Genomic DNA, 21,859 nt, shown 5'->3' with positions numbered 1-21,859 from the left:
GGGGGGGGGGAATCCCCACAGGCTGATGGTATCAGAACTCATCCTAAGGCACTATAAAAATCCTAAACTCGTAGTTAACCTTAACTGAAGGTGGGTGGCGAATATAAACTCTGAATAAGCAACTCACAGGAATTTATAAAAATGACCCAGTTTGGTGTGAACAGCTACATATCGGAACCAATTCAGTACAGATGTACTTGATTACAAGCGCCACGTCCATCTCTGTTCAGATCTGTAAGCAGGCCTGTTGATGATGATATCCCTCGTGCATGACTTAGAAATGCAACCAAAAGCTGAATGCCCTCCACGTTTCAATGCGGTGTTTCTCACCCTGTTATAAGCAGCTGCTGGGTCTTGGAGCCAATGACATCAGCCTGACAAATTCATGAGTATCTGGAGGACGGGACAATCACTGGGTCTGCATATACACCATTTCCCCAAACTCAAATCTATAGAAAATTTAGTTAACTCAACTGAAGAGAGATTACCCATGTCTAGTTTCTCCCCCCTTTTTAAAAACAAATATCTAAGTTTCTCTCTTTTAAATTAAGGACCATCTGATATGCAGAAGCCAAATGTCTTTTGGTTTTCCAGATTAGATAAAAATAATCCAATGCATACACACACACACACACACACACACACACACACACACACACACACATATATAATCTGAAACAACCAGACAATACAACAGCTGCTGGCACATCAATAATAAAGAATTGGGTTATTTTTACCTCTAAAGAAATACTAAAGAACTTGCCTGGAAATTGCAAGGTTGTATGTAACTCTCTACTTTAATGTTATTTACACAAATAGTTTGGAATGTATTTACCACAGGGACTAATATGAATTTCATTAAATTACATATTAATATACATATACAAAATATGTCACAATATTAAAGTCAGTTGTGAACATATCAACTGGGCTTCCCTAAAACTATCCCTAGTGTAGATTTAGTCCTCATTCTGCCTCAAATAAAATATTTGTATATTTTAAAAAAGGCAAGCAAGCTTACTTGAATTTTAGAATGGGTTAAAAAAGCAGTGTGTTGTCAAGAGTTAGTATTAACATACACTTTTAACAAACTGTTAATAATTTGTTAATGAACACATTTTATTTACATTATGTTATTAACACATTTTGCTTCATTCTTACCCTTGTGCAAAGCCGCAATGCAGCTCTGCCCTGGAGTCCTCTTAATCATAAACTATAATAGAATGACCAAGGAAGGACTATAGGGATCCTGCTTAAAAGATGGGACAAAGGATGCCATGCGCTGTCAGGTGAGATGCTAGACAGGAAAAACAATGGTGGTGACATTCTTCAACCAACAAAGGCAATGTTAAAGGAGACAGAGAATGATTGTCTGCTTGGCTTGGACTTTGCAGTGTATTGATCGGGTGCTGTTTAGGGATATGGACTGACTGACTCGTGGCAGCATGGTAACTGGATGCTAGGACTCTTTCCACTGACTTTTACCAGAAGATTGAACACCTAGGCTGGCATCTTCATGGCAATTGAAGTCACAGCAGAAAGTCACAAATGGTTGGAATAACATTTGCCAAATCCACCCAAATTAACCTATCTGTGCCTATGGATGTGCTCAATTATTTGAACAGACTCTCACTACCCACTTGTGCCTTCTAATTCCTTCTACAAGCTCTGAAGCTACAAAGCAGAGTCAACTGGCTAAGCTCCAATGTCTTATTAGAAGAAGCTAGTAGGCGATATTATCTGTACATGTATGTTTTTTCATAACACTGCCATATAGGCTGGAGTTCTTATGAGACTCTGCATTGTAAACTTGGTTCAGTGAGTACTAAGTAATCTGAGAAGAAAACACTGAAAGAAGTGCCAAGTTTATTAGAGTGAGAGAATGCCACTCTCACATTGCCACCAAAAACCAAGAACTGCAAGGGCACATGCACTGAGGACAATCTCAGATTGGAAGATATTCTAGAGGCCACCAGGTTCACCTGATGTACCAATCCCCATTAAACACCTCCCTCCAGTGAGTGGGCTGAGGTCTATCTGGTAACATATACCCACAACCTTAGATCCAGCCAGCTCTGAATTTGCACTACAGTAGCAGATGATGTACAAGTACCATCTGGCAGCCAAAGTCCAGCACCTAGGCTCAGGCCCCACAGTCCCTTTTCCTATGAAGAAAGGTTCCCAGAATCCAGTGTGCAGTCACTCAACATTCCCTACCAAGCACAAAATATAAAGAAATACTGCAGCAAGGGACAGAGCTCATCCTTTGGCTTTCAGACAGCCAAGTTCCTGGTCCCCAGAAGGCTTCTGCAGTAGGTTTCTAGGCCTAGTCATCTCCAGGAATGCTTGTTCATGAGCTCAGAAGACTCCTCACCAAGGAACAGTTAGACTTGCTGTTCTACCAGCTGTAGTTTGGCAGTCTTTACTCGATGGGCTTCCTTGAGGTTCTGAACTCGGACCTCTGGATTTGAAATGAACTCTACCTGTTGGAGAGGAAACCAGCCTTGCTCCCCATCCGACAGTCTTACACCCTCCAGCCAGCCTGCAGCACACAGTGAGAGGAAAGAAGAGTTAGATGCTAAGGGTTCATGTCAACTTCTTGGACCTCCTTGACGAAAATTAATCTACATCCTGAGGACGAATGGACCACAATACTCCACCATGAAAAGCCCAGCCATGCATACAATGGAAATGGCTGCCTAGGCCTGCTGAAGTCTAGTCTTCTCTGCTATCAGTTCAATTTTCCCATCAAAGCATTTATTTATAACCTAATACCTTGGTTATTTGAAATCTGCTCTTACTTGGTGTGGTAGTTGGAATAAAAATGGCTCCCATAGGTCCATAGGAAGTGGCATTATTAGGAAGTGTGGCCTTGTTGGAAGAAGTGTGCTTTGAGGTCTTAGAAGCTCAAGCCAAGCCTCATAAGGCATTCACTTCTGCTGCCTGTGAATCAAGATGTAGAACTCTCAGCTCCTTCTCCAGCACGATGGCTGCCTATGTGCCACCATGTTTCCTGCCATGATGAAAATGGACTAAAATGCTGGAACTGTAAGCCAGCCCCAATTAAATGCTATCATTTATAAGAGTTTGGTTATGGTGTCTCTTCACAGCAATGAAACTTGGGGATAAAACTGCACCAAATACAATTAATAAAGTTACACTGAGGTCATCCTGGAGTCCATCAATCAGTCAGAATTGGTCTCTTTAAAGAAGGGGTAATTTAGATACATACAGAAGGAAGAGAGCCAAAAGGATATGTATGCAGAGATTAGACTTATGCAGCCATTTTGAAGCCTGTGAGACTGGGACAAGGTAAAGACCCTTCCTAGAAGCTTCAGAAGAGCCAGTTGACACTTTGATTTGGGACTTCTCAACCCCACAACTTTGAGAGAATAAACTACTGTTGTTACTGGTCACTAAGGTTTCAGTACTCTGTTATGGCAGTCCTAGGAAGCTGGTGTATGTCTGTCCAGCCTCTGCTGGCCCACCTCAGGCTCAGGGATCTTCCCTCTTACCATCGCTGCTTTGCTGAGTCACCATCACCACATCCGCCTTCTCTAGTGCCAACTCATCATTCTCTCGGGGTTTGTAGGCACGGAGGCACTGAACTTGTGGGGAGTCTTCAGAAAAGGAGAGTGGAGGTTAGGAATCGTGAGGGAAGAATGGGAGAACTTGAGGTAGAGACAAGTATGGGATTATAGACAAAGGAAGCCACTGGCCCACACCTTTAACCCCAACACTTAGGAGGTAGATGCAGGGGAATCTTTGTGAGTTCTACACAAGCCTGCTCTACACAGCAAGGTTAGCCAAGGCCACACAGTGAGACCCTGTCTAAAAATAAAAATAAAACCAGAAACAGGACAATAAAACAAACAACAACAACAACAACCCACAAAATAAAAGCCAGAAAACAAACAACAACAACAAAGAGGCATTTGGGACGATCTTTATCTCCCAGGGATCAAACAAGCCAGTAAAAAACAGAAGGATCTATATGGGATCTAATTTTACAAGTTCTACTTCTCTAGGGAAGATGCCTGGAAAACATCATATGATGATATTTAATTAATCATCATGACAAATACTTGACGTTAGGCTGAAGATCCATTTTCCTTCTGAGCTGTTCCCTGCCCCTTCTGTTTTCAATGGAGTTTGAATTCCTTAGAACTGACTGATGAAGGAGAACCAGGTATCACATATCTAACTGTTTTAAGCACATGTTTTACTTTGCTAGTGCAAAGCACAGATTGGGCTCCAAAGGAAGCAAGGGGTAGTATGTTCTGAGCCACATACAAGTGACTATGACCTAAAAGCACAGAATGACACATTCTTCTGTGGAAGAGGTTACTTCTATGGTCAGAGAACAAAAGGAAGGCATGAATTTGACAATACACTGGTGAGGTCCTATGGAAGACAGGTTATAGCAGAGAGGAAACATCTCTCCTATAGGTTGTAGACATTATCTTAACAGACTTAGCTTTAGGGCTTGTGAAGCTAATGGTCTGCTAAGTTTAACAATACAGCCACAAGTTTTACACAATAGTCACAAGTTCAATCAGGCCAGACAGTGGCTGGTAATAAAGGCTACGAATGGGACCAAAGACTACACATGGTAATTTTGGCTCTTGATCTGTGACATTGCATCTTCACAATCAGAAATTTCAAGTGCTCACCAGTATGTTCAGCATAGAACTCAGAACCGAATTCACAGCTTTTCCAACTATATATATATAGTTGAAGTCTATGAATCTTGCATAATTTTCTTCCTTGTACCAGATAAGGGATCCTATGCCTTTCAAAATAGCCTTCTACCATTAAACTTTCTGGATGACTTAGGTGCCCTTCCTCCCTTTTGACCTCAGTTTCCTCATCTGTAATTGATCAAGATGATCATTGATCAAAATGATTCACGAGGAAATTCTACATGCTTTCTTAAGAGCCAGGCAGCATTTCCATAGACTGTAATTAAGTTCAAGATTCAAAGTTCAGACAGAGTACACCTATTCTAGAAGCAATCTATCTTAGATGGATTTGTCTTTATACTTGACTTCTGTGCACTGGTTTTGCAGAAAATAAGAGGAATGAATGTTACATTATTGGCAGTGCAGTTCTTTTTCTAAAGTTCATCTTCCATCCACAGAAGTAAAATGCTATAAAGTGAAGTAGTTCCCTGTTACCCTTTTTACCCACCACAAACAAAGCTGACTAAGAAATTGCACAGCACAAAAACAGCATGGGGTCTCCTAAATCCCTTTCCAAAGTTCATTACACTCTTCTTTTTTCCCTCAAAAGCCCAGTGCTCCTTTGATGCTCTCTGGGCTCTGGCTACCCCTGTGTGCTCTGGGTAGGCAGACTTAGCTATCTGGCAGTACTCAGACCAAATGTGTGCAGCTCTTCTGTTGTCTCCACAACTGCTACAGTGCCTCCCCTCGTTTCCCTCTTACATCTTCAATTGGTAAAATTAAGTCAAACTCACAGCAGATAAGACTTAAAGGAATATATATTTTACAAAGAACAAACATTTGCCTAAGGCAGTGAATGCTCAAGAAAAGGTACTGCCATGGTGAATGACAGTTGTTAAGCAGATGTATCACGAGTATTTAAGCTTCTACCTCCAGCAATCTACCATGAAATTCTAAGGAAGAGCAATAAATAGAAGCCTTTTAGAGTTACCACCCAGCACACTACCCTTCATCCAAAGGAGACCACAAATAGACACTATCTTCTCTGTTATATCCTTACTCACCGTAACACTCAAGTAGGTCCAACTCCTCTCTGGGCATGGCCAAGGCTGAGATCCACCGAAGCTTTTCACTTCTGAAATAACAAAGGCAAGCCTTAGCCTCAGTTACAGTCTAGGCGCACATAGGCTGAGGGCCAATGGTAGGGAAGGCAGGTGGCTACAGGAAGGACTTGTCTATTTTAATGACTCAAAGGCAATGGGATCCAGCCTGGTTGGAAACACAGGGTGATCTTGCTCTATGTCAGCGTATCATGCTTACTCTTCCTTTCTCCCTCCAGGCATATCTTCGAGAGTCATAAGGTGAACTGTCAGTCACACACATGAACATTTTCCAGTCTGGAAATCGTACAAAACAAATGACTCATCTGTTTAGACATGACCACTTCGCATGGCTCTTGATTGTCACTTACCTCCCTTCAATCAAATATCTAAGCTGAAAATTACTATTTGATATTAATTAAGCCCAGTCATTGTTGTATAATGTAATCTTAGCCTATATGATCCTCTGCTTCCCTGTGTACCTAGGTTATCGAGAACGACACTTTCACTTTTCCAAAAGGATGCTACCCAAATTTCTACAAAAGAATACAAATCGACTTCTGGTTATTTATCTTGGGTAAAATCCAGACTGCAAACCCATGCACACTACCATTTCTGTTCCATGAGTAGAAATAGAAACTTTTGATCCCCCTTGAAATGTCTTCCAAGGGATCAATCGGAAAAGCATCCATAGCACATGTAACCTTAAGCCACGGATGTGTTTAATAATCTTACAGAGAAGCTCTTCCCGTGTCTCTTATAGTACCAGGAAAGCTACGGGGTGTTCTTTGGTTTGCTATATAGTGTGCCACATTTTATAGATATCATTTCTACTCTCAAAATTTGTATGCATATGTGAATGTATTCATTTGTTATCATCATCAGAAAGATTACACCCCATATTTCTTAACACTGTAGAGGATGAAGCTAGGAGATTGAGGGAAAGCAGACAGCATACAAGGTGGTTTTTATTCACATAAGTGCCCATCAGTCTTGGCGCTAGTTTGCACTGGTGAGCTGATCACTCACAAGTCCAATTCTCGGCTCATTCCATGCCAGCTCGGCTCCCTTACATCTCATAGACCCCGTGCTTTTTAATACAGGCTGGAAAGCAGATGTTCAGCTGTGGTGGCAACTTCTCATCTTCACCCCACACTGGATCTTGGACAAGTTATCACTTAACTCTAGGGCCTTGGGTTTCTATGAATAACCCCAGAAGTGCTGAGTCATGGTCTGAATGTGTTACTGTCCAGGGACACCCACTCCCAACTCCCGTGCCCAGCCCCGTCTCACTGAGTCTCAGTGCGGAAGAGGAATTCAGCTTGGGTGCCCTGTGCGTTGTGCAGGAGAAAGAGACGGAAGAGGTTTTTGTGAGCTCCGTGCAGCTTCATTTCACACTTCTCCCCTCGAATGGAGGAGAACGGAGCATGGTCAAATACCAGGAACCGGCTGCCCCTGCAAGACAGAAATCTTTTAAGTCTGAGTCTATAGTTTTGGTACTTCATCCACCCTCAACCTCTAGTCTTAGATTCAAACTCCCTGCCCTTAGCTTCTACAGACTGTATTCATATAAAAGCCATATGAAGGTTTCAACTTGCTCTGAATATAATAGTGTCTCAAACATTTACTGCAGCAGTGATATTTACTACTTTAAGGAGTTGAAAAGATAAGAACCAATATTAACTTTATAAGGTCCTAATGACCAGGGTTTCAGCTCTGAAATTAGCCAAGTAGTTGTATTGATTATTACGCTGGGCACAACCCAAAGAAGCCACAAAGAAACTTATTTAAAAAGATGACATTTCTTTGCTGTAGTTTGCTCATGTTTATAACATAGGACAGGTTTGGTAACACTATTCCCACTTCTGTTCCATAAACTAACTCATGACTCAGACTCTGAGTTGTCTAACTGAAAAGGGGTTCATTGGCAGCAGGTCATCTGATGTCCCTCTGGTCCTATCCCAATTCTTTCAAATGCCCTGGCCTCCCATTCCAGCCACTGACTCTCGGGGCCGAGACAGCAACAGACAGTCGTTGAAGAGATGTAGGTGGACTGGACGAGTGGTCAGTTTCCTCTTCAGCCCTGGGGAGACACTGAACTCCAGGGCCGTCAGCTCCCCACTCTTCACCAGCCATCGAGATTGTGAAATAAGTGGGAAAATCTATGGAGCAGGAAGAGAGAAGGGGCAGGTCATGAGCTTCCTGTCAGTCCTGCCCAACCTCCCAATCACCAATTCCAAGTGCTCCCTCTTGCTCTAAAGCAATGGTTTTCAACGTTCCCAACGCTGCAACCCTTTAATACCCTTTAATAGGTTGTACTGACTCCCCAGCCATAAAATTACTTTGTTGCTATTCATAACTGTAATTTTACTGTTATGAATCAGAATGTAAACATCTGATATATAGGCTATCTTATATAAAACCTCCTAAGGGGGTTATGACCCCCAGGTTGAGAACCACTGCAAACCAAGCCATCCAGATTGTTTCTCTTGGAATACCCTAAGTACACTGTACTTGTGTGGATCCATGCTCAAAAGAAGGTGACTCTGATCTAACAAGAGATGATGTGGGAGCAGAACTCGGTGAGCCCAAGCAGACCATGTCAATGTACATGGCCACAAAACGGCATGATGAAAGCCAAAGGATCAGGGGCAGTTATATTATCTTCTCTTTCCTTAGTGATGGTCAGAGCCAAGACAGCCAGAGTCAGAATCAGGCTGGAATTGAGAATAAGGAGATTAAGATGGGGTCTTCCTGGAGCTGGGGACTGGCAAAGAGCTTCTATAAAACTTAAAGAAGGATTTCTGTTCGCTTTTGGGGAAGTAATGATGTTATGTGTAATGCATTGCAATTTCAATGTTGAAAATCAATTTCCCATTTGTTTGGATAAGAGATTTTGTGGTTTTTGGCATGTTGCTCTGCCTAGGACGAAGGTGATCTGATAAAATAAGTGAGTCAAGCATTCTTCACTACTAAATTTTTATGTATCCTTACTCTGGGAAATTGCTTCTATCCATTTGTTGGGTGCTCCTCCTCCTCCAGTAACTATTGCCCCTCCCTCTTTTCTGATTATCCTGACCATTTCCTTATGCACATACACACAGATATAGCTGTAGATCTGCATGCTCTACTTTCCCACCAATATATAATAAAATCCACACATAATTCTATGCCTCCACCTATCAACACGTCTCGTAGAATGAAATGATCATTTGCACAGTCCAGGAAATGGACAGGAGAGGTAGAAGCACTGAAGGCTGGATGACTGTGTTAGAGGATGGCCTATAGGATATGCTAAAGAGATGCATAGGCAGGGAGGTGTGCAGGGACAGCTCACTTTGCACTCAAACTCAATCTTCTGGCTCAGGTAGATGAGCTCCTCTGTCCGCCGCATTCTCTGCACATTGCTATTGCAGTCTCGAATTAGCTGTGAACGGAGCAGGGTAAAGGAAGGGGAAGATCATGTGTTACATACAGTCTTGCCTTTAAGCCCCCTGAAGGTGAATCGACCTGGAAGGATGCCTGAAAAGCTGTCTTTTCTACCAGGCTGGAACTGTGTAAAGCAACATCAGAGTCATAGGCTAGGATGATGGAAGTCATTACATGACCTGAGAGACCAAGCTGGGATGAGGGACTGTGGTACCAGGAACATAGTTGCTAGATATGGAATGTGTAGAAATAAGTTTGGTAGATGTCAGAAACTCTCCCCTTAGTATGGTCCTGTCTCCCTTGCTCTTTTCAGGCATGAGTATTAGGGGAAGAAGGAAGACTTATCCCTAAATGGTAATATATCCCTTATAGATTATTGGATATGATGGCTGCCTACCTTCTCTAGGGCATGGTGTGCCTTTGTGGCCTCTGCCTCTTCTGAGGAGCCAGGCTGGGTTCTCTTCAGAATGTTCTGTGGAATAAATAGTGGTCAAGAGCCAGATAGGAGGAAGGACAAGGCAGGGACATAGTTCCAAATGCAACAATTTCTGGAGAAAGAAAGATGTGGACACCTGGGAAACTGTTCACATCCTCCATATGATGTGGAAACTTCATAGATGGATGGATGGATGACCTTTGCCTCCAAACTTTCCAAGATCATGTGTTTGAGCTAAGGGGACTGATCCAAAGAAGTATGTCATACCTGGAGCAGCAGCTTGAGACGTGTGATGCGTTGGAAGGGCAGTATCAGAAAGGACTTGAGAGACAGGCGTTGGCAGACAGGGTCACTCTCCAGCTTCTCTAAGACCTCTCGGAAACTGCTGTTGCTATTCCTGTATGAATAGCAAGCCTCAGGTGAGGAGAGGGGTTGGGGTGGAGGGGCGGGGGAGAGAGAGAGAGAGAGAGAGAGAGAGAGAGAGAGAGAGAGTCAGTGTGTTGGGTGCACAGGGTGCAGACATGAGTGCAGAGAGGATCTGATATGGAGAATGGGCTGAGACTTCAGATGACATAGTGGGCACAAGAACATATACTCATGGGAGAAGGCTCTGGGCTGGAGATTGAGTCAAGGTCACTGCAAAGTCCACTAAGGGAATGGAGAGGGATTGTTCTTACATTAGACTTTGGAAGGTGCGTTCCTGATAGGTCTGGTTGGTGACATAAGGCAGGTAGACTCTGTGGAAGTCTGGAGCATGATCCAAGACAACATCACACACTTGGAAGGAGAAGATGTTGTTCTCGAAGTTTTCTTCTAGGTCTGAAAGGAACCTGCGTAGTATTTAAACAGTCATGAGCTACTGGGTCCTCAGCCAGCATGTGTCTCAGCCCTGTATATTCTGAGCATGCAGCGAATCCATGAATCACTAACTTCTCCTGACTCTCCTTAGCTCTGTGCCATTACCATGCAGTACCATGCTCTCCAGAGTTGTTACTAGTTTATTTCTGATGGAACTTAAATAGAATTCTACTATTCTATTTTTTTCTTCTTTATTCTATTCTGGTTTGCCAATCTTTCAGTGATTCTTATAGGTTGTGTCCACTGCAATAGACACCCAGAATGTAGGCAAAATCTCAAGCCAGGAAGCACTTCTCATTCGTCTATATTAATAGACCTGTGAACTTGCATACTCTGTCCTCTTAGTTCCTCTTATTCCCCTTCTTACCCCTGAAGGAATCATGGAGGGAGCCCAGGCCCCACTTTTATCCAGAGACTCTGACAAAGTGAAGGTTTCTACATGGGACAAAAGTAGCTGAAACCTCAATGGCTAAGAATAGCAAGGTTGATAGATTGGAGTTTGGAAGAAGTCTCACGTGGTGCTGACATCTCGTACATCCTGCAAACGAGAGAAGAGCCATTGATGATCCTGGTTGGACAGGGTGGCCCGCAGCTGGGTTGAGTGTTGGAAATGGTCTACTGCTATGTTTAGACTGCGCAGGTAAGATGCCTCGGACACAATCAGCTCAAACTTGGCCTAGACAATTGGAAAAGAGGAAGATTAAGGAATACTTTTATGAAGTGTCTGGTAGATGGAAGTTGCTGAACAATGTTTTAGGGTTGAGCACTGAATTAGCTACATCTTTTGATCACTCACAGTAATAAAACTTAGTCTGGGAGGGGTACAAGGAGTATTTGAATATGACAGAGTCAATCAGGGGCTGAATAACATGAACAGAGCCTTTATGTTTTCAAGAAACTTAAAGATACATTCATACCCATACATAAATAACTCTATGATATCACAGGTATATTAATATACCATATGATAGTAACAATTTTACCAACAAAGAGACTCATAATAAGTAGCTAATATTTCAAACACAATGAAGTTTACTTTTAGAAAAGTAACAAATAAGTTGAGCATTTCTAGAACTTTTATTTAAAAAAGAAAAAGAAAAGAAAAAATAAAAATGAAGCTGGGGGTTGGGGGGTAGAGTGAGGGGGAGGAGTAGGAACGAGGCATGAGGCCTGGTGGACCATGTAAACAATGCAGCACGTAAGCTTAACGAGATGTGAAAAGGTAGAATCGTTCATCTAGCTGAGTCACTTTTTGGGTTTGTTTTGTTTTGTTTTGTTTTTGAATGAGAACACCTTTTAGCAACCTGTGGAAAAGTCCAGAATAGGTAAGCGCCATGCTGGGAAGTGGGGTAACATGTCTCGATGGGAGACGAAGGCCTGTCACTCATACGCCTGTGGAGAAGTGGGTTTCTCGAGTCATCAAACAGGACTTGGAAGATGCTGCTTATTTGCTAGAAGTGGGGCGTAAAGAGAAGGAGCAGAGGCCAACACCCTACTTTTGATTAGGCAATGGGTTGGGTTAGATGATGGAATCATGGACTAAGCCAGAGAGCTCTGAGTCAGGGACAGAGGAAGGTGACAAGCTCAATTTGATGTCTGAGGAGAGATGGGAATAAAAAGAAACGGGATATGTCAAAGAGGATGCTACAGTTGTGGTTTAGAAGGGAGTCAGCACTTAAGAATGTGCACGGAGGCTCCAGCAGGGGGCGCAGTGACTCACAGACGTGACCAGTGGACCTCTTTTCCTTCTCAGCATGGTCACTCAGGCCACTCGGAGAAAAGTAAAATAGGCGTCCCTTGCTGGTCGATGAAATAGCCAGCTATACAGCTTGACTTTCTTTTTTTAATTTTACTTTTCTTGAATATTTTATGTATTTACATTTCAAATGTTATCCCCTCCCCCTCCCATACCCCTCTTCCTGCTTCTCTAAGGATGCTCCCACTCCCACCCACCCACCCAACCTCAATGCCTGGCACTACCCTACATTGGGGAAACGAAACTTCACAGGACCAAGGGCTTTTCCTCACATTGATGGTGGACAGTGCCATCCTCTGCTGCATAGGCGGCTGGAGCCATGGGTCCCTCCATGTGTACTCATTGGTTGGTGGTTTAGTCCCTGAGAACTCTGATGGGGTCTGGTTGGTTGATGTTGTTCTTCCTATGGTGTTGCAAACTCCTTCAGCTCCTTCAGTCCTTTCTCTAACTCCTCCATTGGGGTCCCCTTGTTCAGTCCAACAGCTGAACTTTCTATACAACCCTAAACCATGCTACTGCAGGCTTATTCACAACGTAACCATCAAACACCACATGGCTTAAAGTAGCCCATTTAACCTTCTGAAACTTGGGATCTCTGTGTTGTTGTTTTGTCTTTTTATATAGATAGGGTGACTACCCCACCACCACAAACACACTTCAGAAAACACGATTTTCAAAAGGAATAGAGTCTGTGAAGGAACTCTGTAGATTCCCAAGATGCTATTTTATTAACTTAATATGTATGTATGAGGTGGTAAGACAGAGGTCTCTCTTCTTGCAAAGTCAAGAGGGATCGGGGCTAGAATCAGGGTCCTTGTGACTTCCTAGCTCGATGAAGACTCAGAGATCTCATTTCATCTTTCCATTATTTGATCAATAAATATAGGACAGGTTAGTGATTTTCTAAACAGCTGTATTTTAAAACTTGTAGTGAAATTATAGCTTATCCAAGATTATCTCACTAGTTGAAGCTAGGCCTACATCGTTTAAATTCAAATAGTCAATATTTTCCGACTGACTGTTCTGAAGTAAACATTTATCTTTCTTGTTCTCCTAGTAACTCTTTGTATCTGTCTTACAAATGGCTTGGAGACAGCAAGTGATTTGGCCAAAGTCAAACAACACATATTAACAAAGGCATCATGTCTCCATCATTGTTATAGAACCCAATTACTTAGATATTACTCTATCCCACTGTGCCCTCTTTTCTCCTGGGATGAAAAGTTCTACCTCTTCCTTCAGACAAATATGAAGGCAGAATCTGCCCATGAAAAACTTACTAATGGTCACTGCTTAGAACCAGAGAAGCAGTGTCTCCTGAAATCTTAATCCTGGGGATGACCAAGCAGGGATAAAGCCTAAGTGAGATCCAAGAACCAAAGGACAACTTCCAGTTTGTCCTCTTCAAAGGAGCCAGCACAAATGAACATGTGGCTTGTCTGAAACATTGTAGATGTGGAAAGGAGATTATCAGCAATGAAGTTACTCTCACACCCCTCTCAACAGGCATGGTCACTCTGTATGAGTCCAAGCCAGGACAGGAAAGAGTAGATGGCACATGCACGAGCAGGGGAAGAAGGACTATGCTGAAATTCTAGGGCACTACACTTCTTCAGCATGGCAGTGAGCAGTCACTGTGTAAACAGGTGAGTGTGGGGTGGGGACAGCCTGTTCATGGTGGCAGAGGTGAGGAGGAGATAAAACATAAGTGAATATGACTTTGTTTCCCCAACTTTCCCTTGCGCATCCCTGGTGGTACCTCTTGCAGTTTTTGATCTTCGTGGGTCATGGAGAGCAGCACTGTGCTATTGCGCACCACAGGGATTTCCTGCCAGAGGGAGCCACTGGAGGCCATGGAGAGGCGCTGTAGGTAGGAGTCTGAAGAGACCAGTGCCTTTCGCCGATATCGTGGGGAAGAGATCCCAGGTGGCTCGGCCAGGCTGTCTAGCCGCTGCTGGCTCTGAATCTCCTTGTTGAGAACAACATCACTATACTCCTGATAAAGCAGCTGAGCTATGGGTGAAGATGAATAAGAAAAGGAGAAAATCCTAAGAAAACGAAGTGAGTAGAAGCTCACTGCCAGACACTGCCATCTATGGCTGACCTCTAGCAACCCTTTTCTCTGTATACCACCATTCAATTGCTGGCAGTCGTGAGGCCCTGACCCATTTTAGGCAGAAAGCACACACTAGTCTATAGATCTGTTTTAAAGTACTCACAGGAGTTGATGAGCTTGGAGCAACGTCTTGAAAAACCTCCCATCCCCTCCTTTGGTTTCTTCTCCCTGTGGAATAGGCAGGCTTTGAGATATTTACTGACTGTGAGACAGCAGACCCCCAAGTGACTTTAGATTAAAAACTCTAACCTTCCATACACGTGCTGAAGGAAAGCTACTTCAGTCTGTCCCCATCACTGGTCCTTCCATTCAACCCTTCTCCCTTATCCCACAGTCCATGAGAGACCCTGAGGACTTGGCGAGAACTTAGAAATGCAGTAGGGTATCTCAAACAGTAACTCTACTTTGTAACTCAGGGGTCATTTGGATAGTATGTGAAGGAGACTGATGGATAACCATATGCCTTAGGAAGACAACAGGTAACTCATCAGACACAGCAGGCAGAACTGGGCAGGTACAAACGCCTTCCTTCCCTGCAATCCTGATGCCTCTTTCCTCCTCTCCTTACCTTCTGGACATAGAAGCACCAACAATTCTGGGTCCCAGAATCTTTGTCCACAGAATTCTTAGTAAGGAAATCTTAGTGTCATAAATGAAGACAGTACAGTTGAGTTAGCGAGAAGACAGGGCAACTCACCGGAAAACAACAGAATCTGAAGAGCCAGGAAGTCTCCCCGCAGCTGGATTTCGTAAATCTGAAAGGTGAAATGGGCAGCACAACAGGGACATTTAGAGTAGGTGAAAGGATGAACAGGAGACACAGCTAAGCAAAGGAAAGAGAGTTCTACTGGAATCTGAAAGAGAAGACAATACCAAAGATATTCTAAAGCCCAGTACCCAGTACCCATGCGTCACTGGTCCTCATGTCGGGATAGGAATTCCAGAAGATATATTAGCTATGCTCCCCAGTCTTCATGCAAGATAGGAAAAGCACAAAGAAAGGGCACTTTAAGATTTTCAAAGGGGAGAACGTGATGGTATAGCAATGGAGGGAGTCTAGCAACTTCAGGAAGAGGTGGACTTCAGGGGAAATAGGAGACGGAAAAGTAAAAAATGAGGGGGAACATTCTAATGGGATCATAGTGGGTCGTGAGTTTCTGAGTTGACTATGTGATGCAGGGGAATGACGCTGCAGAGAGAGCAGTAGAGATCCCTCAGATGGAAGATTTAGAATAAAAAGCTTTGTATAACATTAATGGTTCTGTTGTCTCTGCTCCTGACTTACCTGAAGAGCTCTCAGGCAAAATTGAAGGTCTACGAAGGCCCTGCCGGTTCCAGCCCTTTTGCTTGTTGGGTGCCTGGCCCAGGACAACCTGTTCACTGCTACTCTCTGATGTCCTTGCTGTATCCCGTCTGTGAGGCCAGCTGGATGCCTTTTCCAGTTGGTAGTGGATAGGTTTTTCTGACTTCTTTCTTGATCCTAAAGCTGATCTCCTTGTATTATTAAATTCCTCCTGAAGGGCTGGCCTCCTAAATGATCCTCTCACTGGAGGTGCAGACTCTTCAGTGAGCCCTGACTCATCCTTACTGGTGGGTATCTGAAGCTCTGGGCTCCAAGGAGTAGTAGGGGAAGAGGGACTTAGAAGGTTTGTCATGTTGCTGAAAGCCAGACCAGGGGACACTTCACTATTACACCTACTGGTGGGAGGCAAAGATTCTGTTGATCTGCCTGTGGCTGGGGGCCAGGAGGTCCGTCCAACAGAGAGAGTAGAAACTGTCCAATCTTGACCAGTAGTTCTTGGGTTGGCTTGACCCATTGAATGCATAACTCCTACCTGGACACTCCTGCTTCTTTCCCTGGACTTTGGGGGTAATGGGGGTGGTTCAGAGGAAGGATCTGTGATAGGGACTGGGGGTAGAGGCCTGTATATCCTTGAGATATTAGAGGAAGAGATGGATGAATGGCAGGGCTCAGGCATATCAGGAGTTGGGGGTAATGGTTTGTTGTATCTCAGCCTGGAGGGGATGGAGGTCTGAGTATGGTGGGAGCCTTCTGGGGTGGATGGCAGAGGGCGGTGCTGCCTTGCAACAACAGAGTCAGGAACTAGGGAAAATGAGCCTTTAGGAGACCTATGGAGCCCTGAACTTAGGGTCAATGGAGGAGGATGACTATGCCGCTTCAGTGTGGCAGCTACTTCATGAAAAAGGCCATCTCTTTCCACTATGTGACTGTAGCTATGTCTCTTCTCTGGGGGAGGAGGGGGCAAAGCTTCATGTATCATATCCATGGAAACAGTGGGTGGAGAAGAAACATTCACAGGAGAGCCTATGGCAAAGGCTGAGTTCTGTGGGGAGCCCCATGGTTGACTACCATGAGGATTGCTGGAACTCTCTGGATTTGACGTGAATTCTTCAGAGTCCTGTTTCAAAGCAAATAAAGCAGCAGAGGATTCTGAAAAGACGACACCATCCCTACTTCTTCTGTTTCTTCTTGGGATCAGAGAGCCATAGATGGCTGTTTTGGGGGGCCTCTGAGGTAATTCCAAATGAGAGAAAGAGAGTGACATTCCCATAGAGTCTGGAGTCTGCTCTGTCCTGTGAGAGCCTGGGAAGGAGTTGCTTCTTAGATGTTGGGTGACTCCAGTGTAGCTGGTAAGAGGGCTGTGAGGGTTGGCTGTGTCAGAGGTGGCACATGGGTCCCTGGTGGATTTTGCAGGTAGTGGAGGAGTCTCACATGGCCCATAATGAGGTGAAATGTCAGCTGAGATAGAAGCTGCTGGGGTCTCCTTCTCAGGAAGGATAACTGAAGAGCTAACAAGTGAAAAGGTGGCAGTGGTGGGGAAAACGTTGGGAGGAGTGAAAGGAGGTAAATCTGGTGTCCCCGAAGGGGCCACGGATATACTAGCAGACACATTCTCAGTCCCCTGATTGGATATTGTCCCCTTCCTTAGCTTGAATTCTTCTTGCTGGCTGTCGTGAGTCCTATTATCAAGGGCTTCTTCAGTAGCAAAAGAGGCAGGTGGAGAAATGTGCTGGTGAGACCATTCTGTTGGCTCTGGTGCAGGAGTTGGAGCTTGGGTGGTCAGTTCCTCAGGCACAGGCTCCCTCTGAATCTGTGACATATCATCCACAGAGGAAGGAATAGCTGGGAATAATGTACCTGGGGAGAGGACCCCAGGAGCTATGGAAGTCATTGGAAGACAAGGCTTGTTGTCCTCTCCTGTTCTGCTCCTTTCCTCTGCTGCCTGCCCACCGCTGTCCCAGGTCCCTTGCTCCCTGTCACCTGAGTCTACAACCTCCTTCTGGTCCCCTACATGCATCGCTTGTCCTGCTTGATCATGATCTTCCTGCCGTCTCCTTACATTCTCTGATATCTCTTCTAACATTTGATTCTCTGCACACTGAGTGCCTACCCTCCTCTCTTCCACCTCCCTTAATTCCTGGTCCTGTCCCTCCTCTTTTGAATCTCTCTGACCACAAACCCTCCTTTCCCTTTCCTCTTGGCTCCTCTCATTGTAATTCAGACCTTCTAATTCCCCACTGAGCCCCTCACTTTCCCATTGTCCTCCAAGTAGCATATAGCTTTGGATCTGTTCCTGCTTTTGTTCTTCCTTGTTGTCATTAAAGTCCTCTTCCACCTCTTTCTGTTCTCCCAGGAGCCCACCAAAACAAATGTCTTCCCTCAGAGTTCCTTCCTCTTGAATTTCTACTTCCTGTCCTTCCTGCTCCTCTAGTCCCTGGGCTTCCTGAGGTTGGAGGAGGCCCTGTTGCCCTCGATTTTCTTGTGTGGCCTCCAACTGCAGCTGTTTCCCCTGTCTAAGCAATTCCATTCCACTGCCCTCAGTCTGGTCAGTCTCACCAGGGTGAATTTTGGAGGGAGGCCAAAATCCAGGGGTTGAGGTGTCTGGAGAGCTTTCTTCTTCTTCTTTCTCTTTGCTAACTGCTAAAGTCAAAGACATAAGTTCTGGCTGCAATTCAGCCTCCACTCTGCTGTCTAGTTTGCTGGGTATGTCTAGCCATTCTTCCTGGACAGCACAGCCCAGGAGCTCAGGGGCGGCTACTGTTGTTGACAATCTGTCTTGAAGGCTCTGGGTCACAGCTTCCTGCTGGTCTGCAGTGTCACGGGCCTCAGCCAAAAGTATTTCCTGGCTTGTCGCCATAGCTGAAGAATCTTTCTTGAAGAAAATTGCCACACTATTAGGTGTATGGTCACTCACGTCCCTTAACACTTTTGACTGGTCCATCAAGGATCTGTGTCCATCAGTCCACTTATAGGATGGGTCTTGGCCTTCTTGAGCTTCAGGATCCAAGGCAGGGATCTGACTGCTCCTCATGATACCTTCAGGGATAGCTCCAAGTTCTTCTATGTCAGGGACAGGTGTGCATGCTCCATGTTCAGGCTCCTCAGCCTCCATCAGGGCTGAATCCTGAAAGATACAAAATAAAAGTTTCTAATGCCTCTTCTGTGTCTGTGTACACAGGGAAAGATCAAAAATAAGATGATTGGGAACCCGCTTTGGTTCCATTTAGGATCATTCTAGGCAAGCATACAGTGATACAAGTGCTGGCCTTTGTTTATGTCTTGTTTAACTTTACTTATTTTTAAATTAATCTGAACTATATAAATTTTTGAATTTATTTTAATGTATACATATCTATATGTGCATGCAGTGTCCACAGAATTCAGAAGAGGGCAACCAATCCCCTGAAATTGGAGCTATATAATGGTAAGCCATTGATATGGGTGCTAACAACTGAACACTGCTCCTCTGAAAGAGAGACAAGTGTTCTTAACTTCTAAGTCATCTCTGCAATCACTAGGGATTTATTTAGAGGGACTGAGACAATGGTTCAATGGTAAGTATAATGACGATTTACCAAGAGAAAAAGAAGGATAGTTTGGTTGGTCTGATGTACAGACATAAGAACCCAGCATGCCTATAAAAATTCCAGGAGTAATCTTGTGTGTCTATAAACCAAACATGTGTGGGTGTGGTCAGGTACCGATGGATCTCCAGAGCTTCCTGGTCAGCCAGTCTAGTCAATCAATGAGTCCTAGGTCAGTTAGAACTTGTCTCAAAAAATAAAGTAGAAAGCTTTCTAGAAAAATATCTGGCATCAATTCTGGCCTCTAGAATATACCTCTCTCTGTCTCTCTCTCTGTCTCTGTCTCTCTCTCTCTCTCTCTGTCTCTCTCTCTCTCTCTCTCTCTCTTTCACACACACACACACACACACACACACACACACACACACACACACACACACACCACACACACCACATTTACCTAGGGACCCTTTAAAGTATCAGACAATCAGCAGTGACCAAGACAAAGCTCCTGTTGGATCCTGTACTGTTGTGGGAAAAACTGATTACACGCAATTCAATTACCACTAAAGACCATTGTCAAGGAGTTCCAGGAACTCCCAGTGGTCACTGCCCTCTAACTTCTATTATGCCATTGTCTATTTCTCCCTGTCAACTCTCTGGACTCTCAGGGTGAGTCAGGCTCCAGTAACTACCAGACATGAGGGCTGACACACCCTACATCTAACAGCCCAGAAAAGCAGTGTCAGAAGTAGAACCGTCTTCCTGAGCTGTTGACATGAGATTAAAATAGGTCAAGATATTACAGCCAATATGCAACAGGTGAATCCTTTATAAGGATTCTGGATTTTACTCATCTTCCTATTTTAACAGGGTCTACCAGTGATTTATAACTAATGAACAATTTTCGTTTTAAATTATGAAGACAGCTGTTGTAAAACAGCTAGCTAAGATAACCCCATTTACTCTATTCAACATGGCGGGTAAAGCCAGGCCACCTTCATTATGAGCCTCTCCCCTTCACCAGGCTAACTCCTCTCACTACTTGCAAACATGGTGACCTTTTACCCTGTCTCCCACTTCCAACAGAACACCTCATATCCTATTGTGCAAAAAAGAAAAAAGAAAGAAAAAAAATTTTTAAAAATCAGAAAACAATGGAAAGATGCCACTTCACTTTATACAAGTCAAAAGAAGCTTGCATGCCCACTCTCCCTCTTTCCCGTGTTCCACCTCATTACCTTGTGTCCTCTAGCCCATGACTATCCTTTATACCAGTTGTTCTCAACCTTCCCAATGCTGCAACCCTTTAAAACACATCCTCACCTTATGGTGACCCCCCAACCACAAAATTATTTTCATTGTTACTTCATAACTGTTAATTTTGCTAACTATCTGTATTTCCCAATGGCCTTAGGTGACCCCTGAGATAGGGTCATTCAACACCCCACAAAGAGGTTGAAACCCAGAAGTTGAGAATCAGTGCTCTAACCACTTAATTAGTATCTAAACATTCCCCACAGCACGCATCTTCTGAATACCTAAAGTGAGTTCTGCCTCTGGGATGGCTTCAGAGTCTCTGCCCACCTGCTCCCCCAGCTCCAATAGGTGCTATTCTGTCAGGATCCCCCAGATCACACTTTGGTGCTGGCTGTGACTATCACTACTCTCATCAGAACTTTCCTTGGTAGTTATGCCATTATCCTGTTTTGAGTTACACTCTGGGTTTCTAATTCCTCAAATAGCCTAAACTACATTTCTATTTCAAGTAATTAAAAAAAAAAAACTCACTTCACTTTCCCCTTCCATTTATACCATTTCAACTATATAATTATGTATTCTGACTTAACTTTAATCTCACCAAAAATTGGCAAGGAGTGTGAGACATGTTCTGTTCAGTTGCCCACATCTAGCTCAACACTAGCCCATAGTAAGCGCTCAATAAATATTTTAAACATAAAGAATAAATCTCTTGTTTCCCACCGGACCAGGATTTTCCATATTATACTCACATATCTTTATACCTGGAGCATAGCCTAGCGCCAAACTCCACACATACAGGGCATCCTCCACACAAAATACCATTTATAGTTTAAATTCCTTGGTATATTCTGACTAGCCGTAAGATAAATCCCAAAAATTCAGCAAAGATCATAAACACTGAACAATCTAGCCTTTGCCTTCCTTTTTCAACACCAGCCTCTACCCTCAGCTCTCCACACCTTCTCTCTCACCTATGACCCTTCATATGTGGTGTTCCACAACTGGAATTTGGTCCCAGAGAATTCTCTGCTTCTCCTGAAAAACACATAGAACTTGTCTAGCATTTCCCACCTGTTATCAGGATCTTCATGAGGGCACACTGTCTACTGTGTTAACTGTGCAGGCCCCACTACCGAAGGTTCTATGGTCACATTTCCCAGCTATCTCAGCATCTCTGTGAGCATATTCTCTACCATATTCACTGTGCAGTCCTCTCTACCTTTATGGTTCTTGGGAAAGATGGGCAGTTACCAGAGTATTTTTCAGTTCTGCCTTTTTGATTCTTTACTAGCATTTAAGTCAACTGTAGGAATCATTTAATCTATTTAAACAACCCTTCCCTTATAAGAAAAGAAAATCTTATAAGAGATGGGGAAATTGTTTCCTTCACAG

General features: G+C 43.8%; 1 protein-coding gene across 2 annotated transcripts in view; it reads right to left on the bottom strand.

Moving 5' to 3' along the window:
• Positions 1-778: 778 nt before the first annotated feature.
• Arhgef5 (Rho guanine nucleotide exchange factor 5) overlaps positions 779-21,859 on the bottom strand; it is a 25,072-nt gene continuing 3,991 nt past the window's right edge. For both annotated transcript variants that reach the window (NM_001427415.1, XM_039108652.2), the window contains exons 2-15: positions 15,663-18,804; positions 15,075-15,132; positions 14,481-14,545; positions 14,021-14,274; positions 11,021-11,181; positions 10,325-10,477; positions 9,915-10,044; positions 9,609-9,683; positions 9,120-9,209; positions 7,787-7,944; positions 7,076-7,237; positions 5,747-5,817; positions 3,516-3,620; positions 779-2,542 (exon numbers count right to left, since the gene is read on the bottom strand). In NM_001427415.1, the coding sequence (NP_001414344.1) occupies positions 2,385-2,542; positions 3,516-3,620; positions 5,747-5,817; positions 7,076-7,237; positions 7,787-7,944; positions 9,120-9,209; positions 9,609-9,683; positions 9,915-10,044; positions 10,325-10,477; positions 11,021-11,181; positions 14,021-14,274; positions 14,481-14,545; positions 15,075-15,132; positions 15,663-18,792 (4,770 nt within the window). In that variant the 5' untranslated portion in view covers positions 18,793-18,804 and the 3' untranslated portion in view covers positions 779-2,384. The remainder of the gene's footprint in view (positions 2,543-3,515; positions 3,621-5,746; positions 5,818-7,075; positions 7,238-7,786; positions 7,945-9,119; positions 9,210-9,608; positions 9,684-9,914; positions 10,045-10,324; positions 10,478-11,020; positions 11,182-14,020; positions 14,275-14,480; positions 14,546-15,074; positions 15,133-15,662; positions 18,805-21,859) is intronic.

Source organism: Rattus norvegicus, chromosome 4, assembly GCF_036323735.1.
Source record: "Rattus norvegicus strain BN/NHsdMcwi chromosome 4, GRCr8, whole genome shotgun sequence".
NCBI lineage: Eukaryota > Metazoa > Chordata > Mammalia > Rodentia > Muridae > Rattus > Rattus norvegicus.
This window is presented reverse-complemented; position numbering and strand designations above follow the sequence as displayed.